Source organism: Chiloscyllium plagiosum, chromosome 16 (genome assembly GCF_004010195.1).
Source record: "Chiloscyllium plagiosum isolate BGI_BamShark_2017 chromosome 16, ASM401019v2, whole genome shotgun sequence".
NCBI lineage: Eukaryota > Metazoa > Chordata > Chondrichthyes > Orectolobiformes > Hemiscylliidae > Chiloscyllium > Chiloscyllium plagiosum.
The window spans coordinates 38,569,615-38,593,159 of NC_057725.1; the positions used below are offsets into that span (position 1 = coordinate 38,569,615).

Sequence of the window (23,545 nt, forward strand, 5' to 3'; positions counted from 1 at the left end):
GGGACGGGCTATTTTCTAAACGGTGAGAAAATTCCTAAAGCCAAAGTACAAAGGGATCTGGGAGCGCTAGTCCAGGATTCCCTAAAGGTTGACTTGCAGGTTGAGTCTGTGGTTAAGAAAGCAAATATAATGTTGTTATTGATCTCATGAGGGTTGGAACGTAAAAGCAGTGATATGCTACTGAAACTTTATAAAACTCTGGTTAGGCTCCATTTTGAATACCGTGTCCAGTTTTGGGTCCCACACCTCAGGAAGGACATACTGGAACTCGAGCGTGTCCAGCGGAGATTCACAGATGATCCCTGGAATGGTAGGCCCAACATACAATGAATGGCTGAGGATCCTGGGATTGTATTCATTAGAGTTTAGAAGGTTGAGGGGAGATCTAATAGAAACTTACAAGATAGCGCATGGCTTAGAAAGGGTGTTCGCTGAGAAGTTGTTTCCATCAGGTGGGGAGACTAGGACCCGTGGGCACAGCCTTAGAATTAGAGGGGGTCAATTTAGAACAGAAATGAGGAGACATTTCTTCAGCCAGAGAGTGGTGGGCTTGGAATTCATTGCCATGGAGCGCAGTGGAGGCCTGGACGTTAAACAGCTTCAGGGCAGAGATTGATAAATTCTTAATCTCGCAAGAAATTAAGGGATACAGGGAAAGTGCAGGTAAGTGGCATTGAAATGCCCATCAGCAAAAAATTGAATGGCAGAGTGGAATTGATGGGCCGAATGGCCTTACTTCCACTCCTATGTCTTATGGTCTAATATCCTGCCCTGGTTTGCCTTACCAAAATGCATTAGCTCACATTTATCTAAATTAAACTCCATCTGCCTCTCCTCAGCCCATTGGCCCATCTGTCCAAGATCCCATTGTACTCTGAGGTAGCCTTCACTATGCACTACACTGCCAATTTTGGTGTCATCTGCAAACTTCTTAACCATACCTCCTCTATTCATATCCCAAGCATTTATATAAATTACAAAAGCAATGGACCCAGTTATAATCCTTGCGGCATACTGCTGGTCACAGCCTCCAGTCCAAAAAACAACTCTCCACAAGCATCCTCTGTCTACTACCTTCAACCCAATTTATATCCAATTGGCTAGGTACCCCAGATTCCATGGGATCTAACCTTGCTAACAAGCATACAATGAGGCAACTTGTCGAACACCTTGCTGAAGTCCATCTAGACAGCATCCCATGCTCCACCTTCATCGACCTTCTTTGTCAGTTCTTCAAAAAGCTCAATAAAGTTAGTGAGTCACAATTTCCCAGGCATAAAGCCATTCTGACTTATCCCTTATTAGTCCTTGCCTTTCATGTAAAATGCATGTAAGTTCAGTCCCTCAGAATCTCAACAACTTACCCACCACTGACGTAAGACTCACTGGTCTATAGTTTCTTGGCTTTTCCTTAGCACCTTTCTTAAGTAATGGCATCACTTTAGCCAAATTCCAGTCTCCTAGCACCTCACCTGTAGCTATCAATGATACAAACATCTGAATAATGCGCCTAGCAATCTCCTTCCTAGCTTTTCTCAAAATTCTAGAATACATTTGATCAGGTGCCAGGGATTTATTCACCTTAATGGGTTTTAAGACATCCAGCACCACCTCCTCTGTGATATGGAGATTTTTCAAGGTATTATTATTTATTTCTCCAAGCTCTCTAGCTTCCATATCATTTTCCACAATAAATGCTGAAGCAAAATACATATTTAGGATCTCACCCATCTCGTGATTCCACAGATAAACAGCCTTATTGATCTTTAAGGGGCCCTATTCTCTCCGTAGTTACTCTTTTGATTAGATTAGATTACCTACAGTGTAGAAACAGGCCCTTCGGCCCAACAAGTCCATACCGACCCTCCGAAGAGCAACCCACCCAGACCGATTCCCTTATTTTCACCCCTGACTAATGCACCTAACACTATGGGCGATCTAGCATGACCAATTCACCTGACCTGCGGACCTTTGAACTGTGGGAGGAAACCGGAGCACCCGAAGGAAACCCACAAAGACACGAGAGAAAGTGCAAACTCCACACAGACGGTTGCCCAAGGCAAGAACTGAACCCGGGTCCCTGGCGCTGTGAGGCAGCAGTGCTAACCACTGAGCCACCGTACTGTCCCCCTGAGCCACCGTGCTGCCCCTTAATGTACTTGTAGAATATCTTTGGATTCTTTTTAACCCTATTTGCCAAAGCTATCTCATGTCCCCATTTTCCCGTCCTGATTTCCCTCTTAAGTCTACTCCTATTACTGCCCCTACACTCCTCTGAGGATTCACTTGATCCCAGGCCTCTATACCTGACACATACGTCCTTCTTTTTCTTGAACAGAGCCTTAATTTCTCAAGTCATCAAGCATTCCCTTTACCTACCAGCAGGAACATACTGTCTCGGACTCTTGTTATCTCATTTTTGAAGATCCTCCCACTTTCTAGCCACCCCTTTATTGGCAATTTGCTTCTCTCAATCAACTTCTGAAAGCTCTTGCCTAAAACCATTAAAGTTGGTCTTCTTCCAATTCAGAAATTTAACTTTTTGACTGGGTTTGCACTTTTCCACAACTATTTTAAAACTAATAGTTATGATCACTGGCCCCAAACTGCTCCCCCACTGACACCTCAGTCACCTGCCCTGCCTTATTTTGCCAAGAGAAAGTCAAGCCTTGCTCCTTCTCCAGTAGGCACATCCACATACTAAAATCAGAATATTTGCTTGTACACAGTTATCAAATTATTCTCCATCCAAGTCCTTAACATTATGGCAGTCCCAATCTATGTTTGTAAAGTTAAAACCACCTACCATTGCAACCCTATTATTCTTACAGATATCGGTGATCTTGTCAGATATTTGATTCTCAATTTCCCACTGACCACTGTGTCTATGTGTGCGTGCACGCGCATGGGGGGGGGGGGGGGGGGGGGAGATATTTCTCAATTCCGCCCATATAACTTCACTAGACATTCTCCCAGGAATATCCTCCCTAGGTACAGCCGTAATGTTATCCTTAACTGAAAGCACAACTTCCCCTCCTCTCTTGCCCTCTTTCTATCCTTCCTATAGCATTTTTAAGCTACCAGTCCTGCCCATCCATGAGCTCATCCCTTTCTCTTCCTATGATGTTGGTACCAATGATGCACAACGACCTCCTACTGGTCACTCTCCCCTTTAAGAATATTCTGCACTTTCTCAGAGACCTCCTTGACCCTGGCACGAGAGAGGCAACACACTATTCTGATGTTTTGTCGTCAGCCGCAGAAATGTCCCTATCACAATCGATCACTTGAAACCTGTAATACCACTCATTATCGTAGAGCCAGACTCAGTACCAGAAATCTGACTATCAGTACTATATTCACCTGATAGACCATCACTCCTGACAATATCCAAAACAGCATATTTTTTTGGAGATGGGGATATCCACAGGAGATTCATGCACTATCTGCCTATCTCTCCTCAGTGTCCGAGAAGTAACCCATCTACCTGACACTATCTTCGGTTTTTCTACCTTCCTGAATTCCCGCCAACCATCAGACTCCCTGGCTCATGTAAACTCCTTAGTCTCCAACTGCTGCTCCAATTAATCTATGCAATCTTATAGGATTCGCATCCAAACACACTTCCTGCAGACATAATCTCCAGGAACATTGACATTCTTTCTAATCTTCCACATCTGATAGGAAGAGCACATGGCTCTATTAAAAGCCATATCTGCACCTTGAAATTCACAATGTTTGGTATGGATGCTGCTAACACATGGTACAGGTGGAACACTGATGTGACACACTGCTCTATGAAACCTTGACTGAGCACTGCTCGACAACACGACCAGCTGTCTGGTTGTGCCAATACGTTAAATGTCAATGCAAGAAATGGCAAGACAATGGCAATCATGATGTCGGTGGGCAACACACAGACAGCAAACCAGCTGCCTTGGTAGGCACCCCACCATGGATTGGACACATGCCCCTAAGGAGCAACTGTATTCAATGGAGGCTGTTGGGGTGCCCTATTAGGCAAGAGTGAGCTTTCAGGTCACACTGCCATTGAGTCAGAGAGGCACCAGGATGGTGGTGATGGCTCTCTGAACTTTGGATGTCATGTCTGTTGAGGAAAGGGGTGTACAGCTAGTACCTGGGATGCTGTTTGGTAATGGGAAAGATGGACAGCATTTGGAGGAAGCGGTGAGCGGAATATGGCACTCGACGCTTGCTCTGGTTTCCATGTCACGTTTTCTTGACAGTTAGTTTCTTGGGTGTGTTTAGTAAGATCGAAAGCAGAATATTAATGAGGCAAGTTGGGCAGACAACAAGGAGCTAAATAAGCATTAACTCCCAGCAAATGGCAACTCACCGCTGCCTTGTGAGATTCTCAACACGTCACTGGTAAAAAGCGGTATAGATGGAGTGAGTTGATCTCCACGTTGACAGATTCCTTGTCTGATTCTACCGCATATCTCACCACAGCCCCAGTGCTCAGACACTGAGGATTCCAACTTATGCCTCTATTGGCAACGAATCTGATTCAAATGTCGCTTTGTCACTATGTGCACAGACTGCAGGTATAGAGGTGAACATGGTCCTTGCATTCACAATGCCATCACAGAAATAAGCAATTAAAAGTCAGATGCTGGGTCCATTTTACTAGTAAACATTGAACTCCAAGTTGCTCTCAGTTCTTCAATTAGTCATACCAGCTTATTTGAGATTTTCAGGAAAATAGCAACTCGGTACAATTCAAAGACAGTAGAAAACCCTTCAGTTGCTAACAAATGATGATGACTAATAGAGGCCCTATCCAGCAGAATTCTTTTTCTTAGTGTCGTTTTCTTCCATGTTATTGAGCCCACATTTCTTGATGCGCTTTCAGAAGCAAGTCCTTTAACACTGAAGCTAAACTTTGGAGCACTTATCTGGACTGCTTCCAGGGCTTGCAGAGTTCTCAAAAGTTGTCTGATTAGAGCACTATACAACTTTGGGATACTGTCCTCTGATTTATATTTCTCATTTATTTCATTTCATTTTATTTGCTTTAGTTACAACTAACTATCTTAACAGCAATGTGAGCTTACTCATAACTATAAATTTTCCATTTGTACTCACCTTCACTTATTTCTGCACCATCCACAGAGCAATCATTATATTAATTTCCATCAGTCACTCCTCTACCTATCCACAGAAATATTTAAGTCCTTCTCCCTGCCAACCATTCCCTTAATTTGTAAGGTGTAAGTGTAAATTAGACACAGTAATCTTTCAGCACCAACTCCTGAGGAATACTTAGGGCTTCCATTCCCCCACCCTGTGATCACTGTCACTTTCCTCCTTAACAAATAGACATTGCTCCTTTACTTTCAGACAGCTTCTTAATCATCTTCAGGTTCTCTATTGGATTTTATTATTGCATTCAGCAATCTTCTCTGATGAATTCTCAGGAGATCATTAGGTCAGTTGGCTAAATAACTAGAGTTCAGTGCAAAATAAAATCAATAGCATAGGTTCAATCCCTGTACCATTGTTCATGATAGTACCCCTGTAGTTCACAGAGGTCTTCTACCAAACCTTATCCCACACCTGCAGAGTGCTAATCCTCCACCTACACACAAGCAATTATTTCTCTCCCTAATGGTGACAGATGTCTATGGTCTTTTTGTGAACTAAGGCTCCTTACAATGCATTATATGAGGAGTTCTGTCAAAGGGTTTCTGCAAGCTGAGATACACCACTTCATAAGGCGCTTGGCCTCAATTACATTCCACAGTGCAGCAGGATAATACCCACAAAAACAAAATAGTGCACTATGGCATGTTTAGTGATTTTAGTGGCATCATGCAGCATTTAACCATCAGAAAATGACATATTTCATTGTCAGGATTCTGAAGATGACTCAGTATAATTGAATCTTGGAGAATTAATGCACTACTTTGACAGATTGGAAGTAGCCTGAATCTATTGTATTTGAACTGCATGTTCATATATCAATTAGAAAATCATGTTATATATTTGGTACTGTTTTTGCTATTTGTTTAGCATCAGTATTTGAAGGGTTTTATCTCCTTTTGGGGTGGAAACCGAAGGTGGTTGGAAGGCCAGCAGTAAACCGAGGAGTGAATTCCTTTTTTGAATTTTACTGCAAAGCCAATTTCATGCAGTGAAAGTTCTGTGGTGCCAGAAACCACATTTGGTTTTATTCAAACTTACTTGGATAACTGAGAAATGTTACAGTCCTGGTTCAAATTTATATCACAGCTTTGCCATGTTTCTTGACCTCTTTCCAGCTGACCTAAATATTTCTTTCTTTGGTTAGAGAAAGACTTTCCCTGCTTTATTTTCTTCCTCATTCCCTTCACCTATCATTTTCTACAAACATATTTGAATTCTGCTCAGCTATGACATGCAGGAAAGTACTTTGTTGTGAACTTAAAAAGTAGGATAATTTGTTTAATCTATTTTTGCGTAACGTACGAACGAAATGATCACACTAGAGCAAGTGCTTTGTTAATTGAAGGAGTTGCACTTAAGCCTGTGGTTAATCCAGGTGCATTCCTAAAACTGCAGGGGGAGGGTACGTAGCATTGGTTTAGAAACTCCACAGACTGAGGTTAGCGACGGTTGAATATCATCCATATTCACAAATAAAGGTCTTGAACTGGGAAAATCAGCCTGCTTTTTCAATTTGTGAATGGCACTTAAGAGATCCAAACAAAAACTTCCTCCTAATTTATAAAAATGTCTTCTATGGACGACACTGATTACATTTGCTTTATGGATATTTTACTGCACTCATTAGGTTCGCTGCAAGGGAGAAAAACTTGCTTCTGAGGTCTCTGCCTTCTAAAATGATTCACCAAGAATTATAAACCCCTTAATACTCAGCGGAAAATGGAGAAACAAATTTGTAATGAGATCAGAGTTATCTGGAAGAATAATAGGGTGGTTGTGGTTATGGTAGGGGATTATAACTTTCCAAACGTAGACTGGGACTGCCATAATATTAAGGGTTTAGATGGAGAGGAATTTTTAAGAGTGTACAAGACAATTTTCTGATTCAGTATGTGGATGTACCTACTAGAGAAGGTGCAAAACATGACTTACTCTTGGGAAATAAGGCAGGGCAGGTGACTGAGGTGTCAGTGGGGGAGCACTTTGGGGCCAGCGACCATAATTCTATTAGTTTCAAAATAGTGATGGAAAAGGATAGACCAGATCTAAAAGGTAAATCTCTAAATTAGAGGAAGGCTAATTTTGACGGCATTAGGCAAAAACTTTCAACAGCTGACCAGGGACAGACGGTCACAGGTAAAGGGATGGCTAGAAAATGGGAAGCCTTCAGAAATGAGATAATGAGAGTCCAGAGAAAGTATATTCCTGTCAGGGTGAAAGGAAAGGCTGGTAGGTGTAGGGAATGCTGGATGACTAAAGAAATTGAGGGTTTGGTTAAGAAAAAGAAGGAAGCATATGTAGAGTATGGACAGGATAGATTGAGTGAATCCTTAGAAGAGGATAAAGGCAGTAGGAGTATACTTGAGAGAAATCAGAAGGGCAAAAAGATGACATGAGATAGCTTAGGCAAATAGACTTAAGGAGAATCCAAAGGGTTTTTACAAATACATTAAGGACAAAGGGGTAACTAGGGAGAGATTACGGCCCCTCAAAGATCAGCAAGGCGGCTTTTGTGTGGAGCTGCAGGAGATGGGGGAGATACTAAACAAGTATTTTGCCTCAGTGTTTACTGTGGGAAAGGATATGGAAGATATAGATAGGGAAATAGATAGTGACATCTTGAAAAATATCTATATTACAGAGAAGGAAATGCCGGATGGCGTGAAACACATAGAAGTAGATAAATCCCCAGGACCTGATCAGATGTACCCTAGAACTCTGTGGGAAGCTAGGGAAGTGATTGCTGGGTCCCTTGCAGAGATATTTGTATCATTGATAGTCACAGGTCAGGTGCCGGAAGACTGGAGGTTGGCTAACGTGGTGCCACTGTTTAAGAAGGATGGTAAGGACAAGCCAGGAAACTATAGACTGATGAGCCTGACATCTGTTTTGGGCAAGTTGTTGGAGGGAATCCTGAGAGACAGAATGTACATGTATTTGGAAAGGCAAGGACTGATTAGGGATAGTCAACATGGCTTTGTGCGTGGGAAATCATGTCTCACAAACTTGATTGAGTTTTTTTGAAGAAGTAACAAAGAGGATTGATGAGGGCAAAGCGGTAGATGTAATCTATATGGACTTCAGCAAGACGTTCGACAAGGTACCCCATGGGAGACTGGTAAGCAAGATTAGATCTGATGCAAGGGTAAAAACAAGGGCTGCAGATGCTGGAAACCAGAGTCTAGATTAGAGTAGTGCTGGAAAGGCACAGCAGTTCATGCAGCATCCGAGGAACAGGAAAATCGATGTTTCATTCCTGATGAAGGGCTTTTGCCCAAAACATCGATTTTACTGCTCCTCGGATGCTGCCTGAACTGCTGTGCTTTTCCAACACCACTCTAACCTAGATCTGATGTAATACAGGGAGAACTAGTCATTTGGATACAAACTGGCACAAAGGTAGAAGACAGAGGGTGGTGGTGGAGGGTTGTTTTTCAGACTGGAGGCCTGTGACCAGTGAAATTCCACAAGGATCGGTGCTGGGTCCTCTCCTTTTTGTCATTTACATAAATGATTTGGATGTGAGCATGATAGGTACAGTTAGTAAGTTTGCAGATGAGATCAAAATTGGAGGTGTAGTGGACAGCAAAGAAGGCTACCTCGGAGTACAATGGGATCTTGATCAGATAGGCCAATGGGCTGAGGATTGGCAGATGGAGTTTAATTTAGATAAATGTAAAGTGCTGCATTTTGGGAAAGCAAATTTTAGCAGGACTTATACACTTAATGGAAAGGTCCTGGGGAGTGTTGCTGAACAAAGAGACCTTGGAGAGCACGTTCATAGTTCCTTGAAAGTGGAGTCGCAGGTAAATAGGATAGTGAAGACGACATTTAGTATGCTTTCCTTTATTGGTCAGAGCATTGAGAACAGGAGTTGTGAGATCATGTTGCAGCTGTACAGGACATTGGTTAGGCCACTATTGGAATATTGCATGCAATTCTGGGTCTCCCTCATATTGGAAAGATGTTGTGAAACTTGAAAGGGTTCAGAAAAGATTTTAAAGGATGTTGCCAGGGTTGGTGGATTTGAGCTATAGGGAGAGGTTGAATAGGCTGGCGCTGTTTTCTCTGGAGCATCGGAGGCTGAGGGGTGACCTTATAGAGGTTTATAAAATCATGAGGGTCATGGATAGCATAAATAAACAAAGTCTTTTCCTGGGAAGTCCAGAACTAGAGGGGAGAGGTTTAGGTTGAGAGGGGAAAAATATAAAAGAGATCTAAGGGGCAACCTTTTCACACAGAGGGTGGTATGTGTATGGAATGAGCTGCCAGAGGAAGTGGTGGAGGCTGGTACAATGCAATATTTAAAAAGGCATCTGGATGGGTCTATGAATAGGAAGGGTTTGGGGGGATATAGGCCGGGTGTTGGCAGGTGGGACTAGATTGGATTGGGATATCTGATCGGCATAGACGGGTTGGACTGAAGGGTCCGTTTCTGTTCTATATATCTCTATGACTCTAAGTAGGCAAAGGGTTTCCATTTCTTTTCATCTCTTTTTTATAAAGCCCTTTACTGCCTAAAATGCCTAATTGCAAATATAAATGGGAAAGAAGTGAGTGCTGTGGAGGTTGGGCTTTCACACCAGTGACAAGTGAAAACCTATGTTTAAACTATTGCTGCGATAGAGAATTTAAAATCTACGTGGAATTAGCAACACTGTAATAGCATGCAATTACAGTCTTTAAGGATGAGATGGGAAATTGAGGCTTTGCAAATAAGATCTTTGCCAAATGCAGGATATCATTCAGGAAGTACTTTTCAATCCACAGTAATAATGGGTATGAGAATATTAAAATAATGCAAAGATAACTTCATCCATTTGGAAAACATAAAACTAGTTGAATAATGATGATAACCATTTCTATGTGAATATTAAAAAAAAGTGTTCTGAAAAGTCATCATAGTAGATATATTTTTTGCACTGTACTGTTAGAAACTTGGCCTCCTATCAATATTAATAATTAGGTTTATTTTATCTAAAGTCAACATGCAGGATTTTCTGGGTGACAAGAGAGACAGCCCTGTTACAGACAGCAGCATATCCATGATCCCTTTAAAGGGGTGGGCTGCCGGTTAAGTGGCTACAACCGGGCATACCCACCTATTAAAGACAATGGAAGGTCCCAAGAGCTGCCAGCCCAGTCTGATAGCTATCAGAACATCAGTGCCACCTAGAACAGTGATTATAATTCTGCCAGTGTATTGTGGGTAAAAGAAAAAAAAAGTCTCCAAAAATACAGGCCTGGCTGCTGGCAGGGAGGCCCTTTGCTGGAAATTGTTGGAGCCTCAGAAGTTACCTTCCATGAGTGCAGCACCCTCTTTGTTTCATGAAACACTCTCTCCTGGACTGTCCCTTCCATTTAGGGGGCAGTCTTCTCTCCTGGCTGGTGGGAGAGATTGGGGCCGGATTCACTGTTAACAAAATGCTGATGATATTGTTTAAATGGTCCTTTAATTAATTAAACAGCCTGCACATCACTTTAGGGCAGGCAACTTACCCACTTCAGATTATATTGTTAGCAAAATGCCCTGACAGTGGGCAACAGGAACCTGAACCAACAGAGCTCCATGATTTTTATTGCTGTCAACCTCCTCCCCTCTATTTCTTGGGTGCCTGTAAAATTCCAGGTTACCCTCCAAATCACTTACCGGGTCACTGTCAGCTTAGTTTAACATTAATTCTGATGTCCCAACTGTAATTCTTGCAACAAAACAAATCTCTGTGTAAATGTATTCATTATTGTTGATCCAGTGCCTGTCGCTGATTTCAGAGAAGGCTGAGTTCGAGTCAACTGCAGAGTACATACCTCCTATACCCAACAGCATTTTGAACTTACCGTTCCCCGCTCTGGATTTGAGGCATCCAGGAGCAGGGGAAATTGCTGGCAGACTGATCGGCAAATCAGATTAAAGAATCCTCAAAAGGGAGGAAAGCCAACAGCAAAATGGAGAGAACTTTTTAAGTACGAGCAGCAGTGGAGGTAGGACAAACTCGAAAGACTGCAGATAAGGTAAGGCAGTTTTTATTAAAATTACTTACCGGTAGCGGGCAGCGGTGTTTTTCTCTTTCACAGAAGGAGCGGGAGCAGCGGAGGAAGTGACGGGGACCAGAGGGGTAGCCGGGAAGGTAAGCAGTGAGTATAAATACTCATCCTTCGACGCCAACGGCCATTTTAAGTGCGAGCAGCAGCGGAGAAGGAGCGGGAGCAGCGGAGGAAGTGACATGGACCGGAGGGGCAGCCGGGAAGGAAAGCAGTGACCATATATATCAGCAAGGCGGCTAAACCCGAGACTCTACTACTGTAGTGTCTCCCACCCGCCCATCTCTTCTAACCTAGTTAATAAGTAGGAAGAACATAGAACACAGAAGAATACAGCGCAGTACAGGCCCTTTAGCCCTCGATGTTGCGCCGATCCAAGCCCACCTAACCTACACTAGCCCACTATCCTCCATATGCCTATCCAATGCCCGCATAAATGCCCATAAAGAGGGAGAGTCCAGCACTGCTACTGGCAGGGCATTCCATGAAGAGCGGGAGTAATATATCTGGGTTGTGGCTGAACCCAAGACACTACATGGGTTGTGTCTCCCACCCCCCACCCCCCCCCCCCCCCCCTCCATCTCCTCTACCCAAAAATAGGACTCTGGTTTGTTAAGGTAAGGATTTTCAATTTCTTTATCGGTGAATGGTTAAAAATTTACTTTTTATGGTTTATCTATTAATTGGTTTTTAGAAAAAGACTATAGCAGAGACGTATCAGAAAGTATTTTAACTCAAACCTATACAAAGTAATCAAGTAATTAACTAAGCAGAGATGGCTGGGCAGGTGATGTGCTGTAGCTGTATGATGTGGGAGCTGGCTGATCCCATTGTGAACGGCAGTGACCACATCTGCAGCAAGTGTTGGTTGCTGGAAGAACTCCGGATCAGAGTTGATGATCTAGAATCTGAGCTTCAAACACTGCGGCACATCCGGGAGGGGGAAGAGTTACCTCGACGCTTTGTTTCAGGAGGCAGTCACACCTGGGAGATTATGTAATTCACATTCAGTTCGTGATCAGGGACATCAGAGTGTGACTGTAAGTGAGGCAGGTAGGGGGAAACTGAGTTCAGGAGTGCAGGAGCCTCAGCCCTTGACCTTGTCCAACAAGTATGAGATTCTTGCTCCCTATACAGATGAGGAAAAGGGCTCTGGACAGGATGAGCCAGCTGACCATGGCACCATGGTGCAGAAGGCCATTCAAGAGGGGAGAGCAAAAAGACAAGTAGTTGTTATAGGGGATTCTATAATTAGGGCGACAGATAGTATCCTATGCAAGCTGGATCGGGAGTGTCACATGGTGTGTTGCCTGCCCAGTGCCAGGGTGCGGGACATCTCCGACCGGCTTGAAAGGACATTGGAGCGGGAGGGGGAAGGATCCAGTTGTTGTGGTCCACGATGGGACTAACAACATAGGCAAAGCTAGGGTGGAGGACCTGTTTGGGGATTATCAAGCACGAGGAAGGAAATTGAAGTATAGGTCCTCAAGGGTCATAATCTCCGGATTACTGCCCAAGCCACGTGCCAATTGGCATAGGGATTAGAAAATTAGGGAAGTAAACACGTGGCTAAGGGATTGGTGTGGGAAAGAGGGATTCCATTTCATGGGGCATTGGCATCAGTTTTGGAACCGGGGGGATCTGTACTGTTGGGACGGTCACCACCTGAACCGATCTGGTACCAATGTTCTTGCGAAGAGGATAAATAGGGTGGTCAGTAGGACTTTAAACTTCTGAGTTGGGGGGGGGGGGGGGGCGGCGGGAAAGGGAAAGTGAAAGCGACAGGGAGTATGGAGTTAAATGGAAAGATAAGCAGGAGGATAGCATGTATGCAGGTGGATTTAACATTGAGGCAGATTAGGAATGCAGCAAAAAGGAAGGATAACTTAGGACATCTTATGACTTCCAATATCTCTAATGATAAGAATGTTAGCATTAAGACACTTTACCTGAATGCTCGTAGCATTCATAACAATGTAGATGAACTAACGGCACAGATCATCGTGAATGATTATGATGTGGTAGGCATCACAGAGATATGGTTGCAGGGGGTTCAGGACTGGCAGTAAAACATTCAAGGATTTACAACTTATTGAAAAGACAGGGAGGTGGGCAGAGGGGGAGGGGTGGCCTTGTTAGTTAAGAACAAAATTAAATCTAAGGCACTGAATGACATAGGGTCGGATGATGTGGAGTCTGTGTGGGTGGAATTGAGGAACCACAAAGGCATAAAAACCATAATGGGAGTTATGTACAGACCTCCTAATAGTGGTCAGGACCAGAGGCGCAACACGTACCAGGAAATAGAAAAGGCATGTCAGAAAGGCAAGGTCACAGTGATCATGGGGGACTTCAATATGCAGGTGGACTGGGTAAATAATGTTGCCAGTGGATCCAAAGAAAGCAAATTCTTGGAATGCTTACAGGATGGCTTTTTAGAACAGCTTGTCATGGAGCCCACAAGGGAGCAGGCTATTTTGGACCTAGTGCTATGTAATGAACCAGACTTTATAAAATATCTTAAAGTAAGGGAACACTTAGGAAGCAGCAATCATAATATTGTATAGTTCAGTCTGCAGTTTAAAAGAGAGATGGCAAAATCGGATGTAATGGTGTTTCAGTTAAACAAAGGTAATTATGAGGACATGAGAGAGGAACTGACGAAAATAGACTGGAAGCAGAGCCTAACATGGAAGACAGTAGAGCAAAAATGGCAGGAGTTTGTGTGTACAATTGAGGACACAGTACAGAGGTTCATCCCCAAGAAAAGAAAGATTATCCAAGGAGGGATTAGACAGCCATGGCTGACAAAGGAAGTCAGGAAATGTATCAAAGAAAAAGAGAGATCCTATAAAGTGGCCAAGAGCACTGGGAAATCAGAAGATTGGGAAGGCTACAAAAACAAACAGAGGATAACAGAGAGAAATATGGAAGGAGAGGATCAAATATGAAGGTAGGCTAGCCAGTAATATTAGAATTAATAGTAAAAGTTTCTTTCAACACATAAGAAACAAACGACATGCAAAAGTAGACATTGGGCCACTTCAAACTGATGCTGGAAGGCTAGTGATGGGAGATAAGGAAATAGCAGGAGAACTTAATAAGTACTTTGCGTCAGTCTTCACAGTGGAAGACATGAGTAATATCCAAACAATTAAAGGGAGTCAGGGGGCTGAGTTGAGTATGGTTGCCATTACAAAAGAGATAGTGCTAGAAAAGCTAAAAAGGTCTTAAAATTGACAAATCTCCTGGCCCCGATAGGCTACATCCTAGAGTTCTGAGGAAATAGAGGAGGCGTTGGTTGAGATCTTTCAAAAGTCACTGGAGTCAGGGAAAGTCCCGAATAATTGGGAGACCGCTGTTGTAACCCCATTGTTCAAGAAAGGATCAAGACAAAAGATGGAAAATTATAGGCCAATTAGCCTAACCTCGGTTGTTGATAAAATTCTAGAAGCCATCATTAAGGATGAGGTTTCTAAATTCTTGGAAGAGCAGGGTCGGATTAGAACAAGTCAACATGGATTTAGTAAGGGGAGGTCATGCCTGACAAACCTGTTGGAATTCTTTGAAGAAGTGACAAGTAGGTTAGACCAGGGACACCCAGTAGATGTGGTCTATCTAGACTTCCAAAAGGCCTTTGATAAGGTGCCACAAGGGAGGCTGCCGAGTAAGGTGAGGGCCCATGGTGTTCGAGGTGAGCTACTGGCATGGATTGAGGATTGGCTGTCTGACAGAAGGCAGAGAGTTGGGATAAGAGGTTATTTTTCGGAATGGCAGCCAGTGACAAGCAGTTTCTCACAGGGTTCAGTGTTGGGGCTGCAGCTGTTCACGCCATATATTAACGATCTGGATGAAGTGACTGGGGCATTCTAACGAAGTTTGCTGATGATACGAAGATAGGTGTACAGGCAGGTAGTAATGAGGAAGTGGGGAGGCTGCAGAAGGATCTACATAGTTTGGGAGAGTGGTCCAGGAAATGGCTGATGAAGTTCAATGTGAGCAAATGGGAGGTCTTGCACTTTGGAAAAAAGAATACAAGCATGGACTACTTTCTAAATGGTGAGAAAATTCATAAAGCCAAAGTACAGAGGGATCTGGGAGTGCTAGTCGAGGATTCTCTAAAGGTAAACATGCAGGTTAAATCCATGATTAAGAAAGCAAATGCAATGTTGTCATTTATCTCAAGAGGATTGGAAAAAAAAGCAGCGATGTGCTACTGAGACTTTATAAAGCTCTGGTTAGGCCCCATTTGGAGTACTGTGTCCAGTTTTGGGCCCCACACCTCAGGAGGGACATACTGGCACTGGAGCGTGTCCACGGAGATTCACACGGATGATCCCTGGAATGGTAGGTCTAACATACGAGGAACGGCTGAGGATCCTGGGATTGTACTCATTGGAGTTTAGAAGGTTAAGGGGAGATCTAATAGAAACTTGCAAGATAATACATGGCTTGGAAAGGGTGGACGCTAAGAAATTGTTTCCGTTAGGCGGGGAGAATAGGACCCGTAGACACAGCCTTAAAATTAGAGGGGGTCAATTCAGAACAGAAATGTGGAGGCATTTCTTCAGCGAGAGAGTGGTGGACCTATGGAATTCATTGCCGCGGAGTGCAGTGGAGACCAGGACGCTAAATGTCTTCAAGGCAGAAATTGATAAATTCTTGATGTCACAAGGAATTAAGGGCTACGGGGAGAATGCGGGTAAGTGGAGTTGAAATGCCCATCAGCCATGATTAAATGGCGGAGTGGACTCGATGGGCCGAATGGCCTTAGTTCCACCCCTATGTCTTATGGTCTTATGGTCTAACTTAAATCTCATATAGATCATCATACAGGAAACAAAATAGATGTTGGGACATACACATGTCCCATGTTAACATACACATGTTAAGAAGAAAAATGTGAATATGAGAACACAACTCTGGACAACTGAACAGTACAGGCCTTTTGGCCCTTGATGTAGTGCCAAACCTTTTATCCTATTCTAAGATCAGACTATCCTACATATTCTTCATTTTACTATCTTCCACGTGCCCATCCAAGAGTTGCTTAAATGTCCCTCTTATACCTGACCCTACCATCACTGCTGACAGTGCATTCCATGGACCCATTACTCTGTGTAAAGAACTGACCTCTGATATCTCCCCGAAACCTTCCTCCAATCACTTTAAAATTATGCCCCCTTGTGATAGCCATTTCCTCCTGGGAGAAAGTCTCTGACTATTCACCCTATCCATACCTCTCATCATTTTGTACACCCCTAACAAGTCACCTCTCATCTTTCTTTGCTTCAATGAGAAATGCCCTAGCTCTCGCAACCTCTCTTCATAAGACACACCCTCCAGTCCAGACAGCATCCTGGTAAATCTCCTCTGCACCCTCTCTAAAGCTACCACATCCTTCTTGCAAATGAAGCAACCAGAACTGAACACAATATTAAGAGTGTCGTCTAACCAGGGCTCTATAAAGCTGCAGCACAACCTTGCAGCTCTTAAACACAATCCCCCTGCTAATGAAAGCCAACACACCATTCAGCTTCTTAACAACCCTATCCAACTGGGGTGGCAACGTTTCGGGATCTATGGATATGGACCTTAAGATCCCTCTGTACCTCCACAATGCCAAGAGTCCTGCTTTTAACCCTGTCTTCTGCAATCAAATTCAACCTTCCAAAGTGAATCACTTGATATTTTTCTAAGTTGAACTCCATCCGCACTTCTCAGCCCAGCTCTGCATCCTATCAATGTTCCATTGCAACCTACAACAACCCTCCACAATATCCACAACTCCACCAACCTTCATGTCATTGACAAACTTACTAACTCATCCTTCCACTTCCTCATCCAAGTCATTTCTGAAAATCACAAAGACCAAAGGTCCCAGAACAGATCTCTGCAGAACATCACTCATCACCGAGCTCCAGGGTGAATATTTTCCATCGACTATCACCCTCTGTCTCTCATGGGCCAGCCAGTTCTGTATCCAGACAGCCAAATTCCCCTGTATCCCATGCCTCCTTACTTTCTAAGAGCCTACCATGAGGAACCTAACCAAACGCCTTGTTAAAATCCATGTACACCACCATCCACTGTTCTACCTTCAATGTGTTTTGTCACATCCTCAAAGAATTCAATAAGGCTTGTGAACCATGACCTGCCCCTCACAAAGCCATGCTGACTACCTTTAATCAAACTATGGCTTTTCAAGTATTCATAAATCCTTTCTCTCAGAATCCTCTCCAATAATTTATCCACCACAGACGTAAGACGTAAGGTCTGTAATTCACAGGATGATTCCTAGTCCCTTTCCTGAACAAGGGAATAACATTTGTCATATATATCAACAAAAGCTGCGAATTTTATTGCGTTCTTCCAAGACAATGTGACTCCATAATTTAAAGATTAGACTTTCAGAGCCAGAATAGTTGATCAGCAGTAATGATGACTTAGAACAACAATAAAATCATGTTTATTTGGAAAAAAAGCAAAACTTCATTTTTTCATTGGTTCATACATTGTGCTGTTTGCATCTGAGTAGACTACAATAGCGCAGCCTGCGGAGAAACACATTATAACTGACACCAACCTCAGAACTTCTGGGTTTGACTATGCATGGTAGGATATAATTATCGCTTTGAGTACCAGCCCCAATTTCTCAAGAAGGATGTGCAGGTATTGGAGGGGATCCACAGAAGCTTTACAAGAATGACCCTGGGAATGAAGGGCCAGTCATATGAGGAGTGATTATGGACTCTCGAATTGTACTCGATGGAGTCTAGAAGAATGCAGGGGAATCTGATCAAAACCTCAGAATACTGAAAGATCTGGATAGAGTGGACATAGAGATGTTTCCGCGAGTAGAAGAGGGTAGGAGCTGAGGGCACAGCCTCAGAGTGAAGGGATGGCCCTTTAGAACCGAGAGAAGGAAGAATTTCTTTAGCCAGAGGGTGGTGAATGTGGAGATCTCATTCCTGCAGAAAGTTGTGGAGGCCAAGTCATTGAGTCTATTTAAGACAGATGGATAAGTTCTTGATTAATAAGGGAATCAATAGTAAAAGGGTGAAGGGCAGGAGATTGGGATTGAGAAACGTATCAGCCAAGATCAAATGGTGAAACACACTAGGTAGGCTGGATGTCCTAATTCTGCTCCTACATCTTATGGTCTACACAGTAGGACCAGTGAAGTTAGCAGCCTGTTGCAAATTCCAAGCTTCTGTCACTAACTAAAGAATCAAAGAAAATACACAATAAACTGCAGCTCGTTTAAAAAAAAAATTTGAAAATGACAAACATGACTACTTTTTGAGGTATAAACATGAATATGCTCCTCACTATATAGTTTCGCTAACTCTTACCTATGATGTCTTCATAGGCATTCTCTTCTGCTAAAGTGCTTTTTGAACTGAATCTGCTGTGAACCTCCAGAGGAGAGGTGGATGTACCATTTTCAGTAGGAGAGGGAGAGTGGGATGACTGAAGACTTACAGCATCTTCAAATTCAAAGGATTTCCTGAAAACCAAAACAGAAAAAAAGTCAGTTTTTCAATCAAGCTAACAGATTTGTAATTAGATATCTTTTGAAAATGTGCAGCTCTTAGATTAATTTATTCAAACTAAAATGTGAATCTTCATGTCAAACGAACAGATCTCTTCCATCGTTTACTTTCTAATTGAATACCTGTTAGGTTATTATAGTTTAACGATTTCTCTCCACTAATCATTTATTCTGCAAACATCAATACAAAAGACTGCCAAAAGCTGAATGACTTGTTTAAAAAAAAAATTGAAAACATAAAATTGGTCTGAGAGAGAAAGATCTGGGATATAAAAGGATGGTTCTATAATATAACCAGAGTAAGGTCCGCATTCATGAGAAATATTGGTTAGAAAATCAAGATAAATTTTCATCTGTACCATTGCGAAAGTGGCTCATTGCCTACTGAGGATATGAGATCACAGTATCAATTCGAATTGTAGTGAAACATCAATGGAACAGGATTTCTCATCATTTATATTACAGTTGTGCCCAACATCCATTACTTCCAGTGCAAAAGTGCATTTGTGTGTTCGAGAGTTTGATAGAATGAACAAGTGAGTGATTTAGACAGAGTAATTTAGAGAGAGACAGATCGCGAGTGAGTGGAATGAGTAAGTGAATGAGTGAGGAAGGGACGGACATACAGACAGAGGGAGGGAGTTGTCACAGGCCTTATCCAATAATGCTAACTTCAGGCCATTTCTCTAGTACGAGTAAGTATCAGAAAAGAGAAATTAAGCTCTGAAGTGTCAGCTTCCTGGATACTAACAGTTCCCCTCGAGTTCCAGAATGACATCCACATTTCACACACACCTCTGACACAAAATGTGCATTTTGTGTGCATGACATTATCTTGGTAAACTGTTGCAGACATGCATTTGTGTTCATTGACAATATATTAGTGTTGCCATTTTGATGTTCTCAACTGCAGCCAATGTTGTCTCAACTTGCATAGCTAAACTCATGTCAGTTTATGGACCCACATCCTATCACTAGCACTACTTAAGTATGAGGCTCAGGAGTGAATAGGGTTGAGAAACATATCAGCCATGATTGAATGGCAGACTTGATAGACTGAATGGCCTGATTCTGCTCCTACATCTTAAGAGTTTAAAAAGATAATCAACTAGTTAAAAGTAATTGCTACATTTCTACAAATTTCTGGTGTTTTCCATAACTGTTTCAAACTGTAAATGCCTGAAGTTGCTGTGAAAAGTACTTAAGTACTTTTTACTGACTGCAAAGTTCTGCACAAGCCAGTTGCTCCCAGTCATAGTTGCAGTTTAGGAATTAAGCATAACTAGGAGAATAACCAGAGCTTACACAGAGCAGGACAAGCTGCTAGAAGGTAGAGGAGAAGGGAAAGAAAAAACGCAAGAATAGTTTGAAATGTCTGCACATTATTAAGGAGGTATCTAATGAAATCTGACAACTGCAGCCACATTGCCAGTGGCTTTGAAGGCAAGTGTAGCCATGGTTGTTTATGCATTTGGCTGCTACTAGGATTATCCTGGAGATATTCGCAACAATTCACAGTTTCTCCTGTTGCACGGATGAGGTTACTGCAGCTCTCTACATAAAGAAAGCTAACTTCATTTCTTTGGGAAGGTCAGTTCTCTGGCAGCACTTGTACATTTGGTAGAATCTGATTGTACCATGATGGTCCCTAAGATAGCAAATACTGGACTCTGCATCATGGTTGAGTCCACATATATACTGATGGAGATGGTTATCATTTCCACCTTGGAAGAGAATGGGTTCTAGGCACTACACAAGACTTGGTGCTAAGTTGATACTGGAATCCTCCATGCCTCTTGACTATCAATACAAGGTTTTTGACAAGCTTCACAACATATCAAACATTTTGCTATGTACACCCATCAGCTTATTTCTACAGCCTAACCTACAGAAATGTTCATCCAAAGCAGACCTCAGGAATTATCTGTTCAGGAACTGGCATCTGTGTTGCCCTTGCCTTTTTCCCTGGCTGCTACATATCCATACCCTGTGTTTCAGGACATGTAGATCCCAGCTCAATCCTATCATCCAAGATGTGTCAGTATCTAGGCTGGTGGTGTGGGTGAAAGATTGCATTGGTCATCATCAGCTTCTTGGCTTTCCTCCTTGCCTGGCCTGGCTCCACTCTTTGGGTAAGAAAGGAAAACTAAGGCTGCGGTGAGGGGGAGAGGAAAATTAAGACAGCTTTTAAATCAGGAGAGATTTAGGGATTAAAAAGAAGTGAAATGTGAAAGAATTAGGTATGAAGAGTGCCATCTTCAACTGGCACAACTATTTTGCTGACCAGTCTCAGCCAAGTGTTTCCAATAAAGGTGGCACTATTTCCTCTATGTAGAATAGAACATTCTTGCCCTCCAGTTATGTCATGCTGTCTCATGGTAGTGCACCTCCTCCCACAAAGAAGGGGGAAATGTGTCAGTGGGTGTCATAAGGCTGGCATTATGTGCAAGATGTGAGACATAGATTGAATTATTGCAGTGAACTGTTCTTGCAATTGCACCAAGTAGATGAGGTTAAGGTGCAGCATACGATGTTAAATAGGACTTGTGATTGATAGAGGTTGTTGGTGAGTGTTGGGAGTGTGAATTAATCAATGGCAGAGGCTGGTGGTACCTGGGTAGGATATAGCACTCATTGACCTTGAGAACACCTGTCAGGTTATTAAAATGCTTGTGATACTGTTTCCAGATCTCTGGGACAGCATTCCTGACATAACCTCCATGCATCTGTTGCCTTCTCATCATGTGCCTGAAAGTTATGACATCTCTCCCAACTGGGCAGCATTGGAAAACCTTGGTACATTGGTCAGCCATTGTTCTTTATTACCCAGCATTATTCAAAATGACTTCAGCAACTCCATTATGCACCTTTCAATACCTTCCGATGCAGAGATTATAGGGTAGCTTTAAATGGTATTATTAAGTAATAAATAACCTTAGGCCCTCTGTAATAGGTGCAGCCAATAAACAGAATGGTTAATGTTACTGCACACAGCAGAGGGTGACATGTTGTCTGTATTATATTGAATGAGTGTGGGGCAATCACACATCATAAGCCCTACATCCATATTTGATTATTTCCAAATCCAGCTTATCCAGTATCTAAGTTTAATACATTTTTCAAGCCATCTTGCTATACATCTTCAGCTTTGGAAAAGGAACAGATTAAAATTTAATATCTTAGTAAAGAAACATATTATAATATTATAAAATGTTAGCTATTGATTAATAAAAAATAAGGTTCAAAGCCACTGCTCCATACAAACATACGATTTTGGAGCAGGAGGCTGCCATTCAACCCTTGCCACTACTCTGCCTTTCAACAAGGGGATGGCTGATCTGAATGCAACCTCAATTTTGTATTGACTATCCTGGATATCACCCCTTGCTTAACAAAAACCTTTTGCCTTAAAAATATTCAGATTCTGCTTCCACTACCTTTTCAGGAAGAGTTCCAAAGACTCATGACCCTCAGAGGAAAATCATTTTATCTCTGCTTTAAATGGATGATTCTGATTTTTGAACAACCCAGTTCTGTTCTTCCATAGCAAGAAGCATCCTCTCCACATCTACCCTATTTAGACTCCCTCAGGATCTAGTTTGTTTCAATTAATTTGCCTGTTACTCTTCTAAACTCCAGAGATACAAGGCTAGCCTGTCTCAACTTTCCTCAAAGACAAAATATAAGACAATATCCAAGGGAATCATTTCTAAACTGCTTCTATTTGTATCCTTACTTAAATAAAGGTGGTCAATACTGTATACATCACTTCAGATCTCACCAGTGTCCTGTATAACTGCAGCATGACCCCTCTATTTTTGTATTTAATTCCCCTTCCAATAAATTACTGCCTTCTATTACTTTTCCTGAACATTTGCTGTAATTGTATACCAACCTCTTGCAATTCATATACAGAACACAAAAATCTCTGATTATCAAAGCTTTATAATCTCTCACCAATTGTATTTATTTGTTATTCTTCCTGTCAAAGTAGGTAATTCACATTTCCCACATTTTGTCCACTCATTTAACCGCTCTTATTTTTTGTAGCCACATGTTCTCTTCACAACTTACTTGGTAGAAAATGATTTCATGGTAATAACTTGGTCAAAATGGAAGCAGAGAGGCTCAGCAACTACAGGCAGATTTGTCAGAGGCAGTCGATAAACTGGATTAAAAGATGGAGGTGTCCGCCAACACTGGCTCTGGCATTCTTGTGTCTGGCTGTCCCCATGGATAGGTTGGTAGTGACCATGGAGATAGAGGTCCTGCAACGTCTACCGGATACGCTGACAGACCTTTCCTTTCAGGAGGGCAACCTATTGTCCTGTTCACATACAGGTACAATAAATAATTCAGAAGGCAAATGGAATACTGGACATTATTGCTCAGAGTTCAATAATGGGGCAGTCTTGTTACAACTCTTGATACCAGGATGCTGGTAAGCTGTGTACAGCTTTCGTCACTATTTTCAAGGAAGGATCCACTGACATTGGAGGCAGTTTAAGAGAGGTTCACTCAGCTGAATCCTGGGATGAACTGACCTCTTAAATTGTCTTGTATCATGGTACTAAAATGTCTCAAAGGAATAAAATCATATGGACCTGTTCACGAAGGCTCAGTTGGATTCTCTGCCAGGGCCACCCTGCCCCTAACCTCACTACAGCCTTGGTTAATGCATGGATAAAAGGGCTTAATTCCAGTTGTGACGTGATGAGTCAATCAAGGCCACATTTCACCAAGTGTGGCATCAAGCAACCTTAGTAAAACTTGAGCAAACAG

The 23,545-nt window shown here is 42.4% G+C and overlaps 1 protein-coding gene across 1 annotated transcript in view; it reads right to left on the reverse strand.

The window, feature by feature from the left end:
* Positions 1 to 23,545, reverse strand: part of dennd2b (DENN domain containing 2B) — a 354,188-nt gene that overhangs the window by 147,316 nt on the left and 183,327 nt on the right. The window contains exons 5-6 of the mRNA XM_043705852.1: positions 18,564 to 18,718; positions 13,468 to 13,470 (exon numbers count right to left, since the gene is read on the reverse strand). Coding sequence (XP_043561787.1) covers positions 13,468 to 13,470; positions 18,564 to 18,718 — 158 coding nt within the window. The remainder of the gene's footprint in view (positions 1 to 13,467; positions 13,471 to 18,563; positions 18,719 to 23,545) is intronic.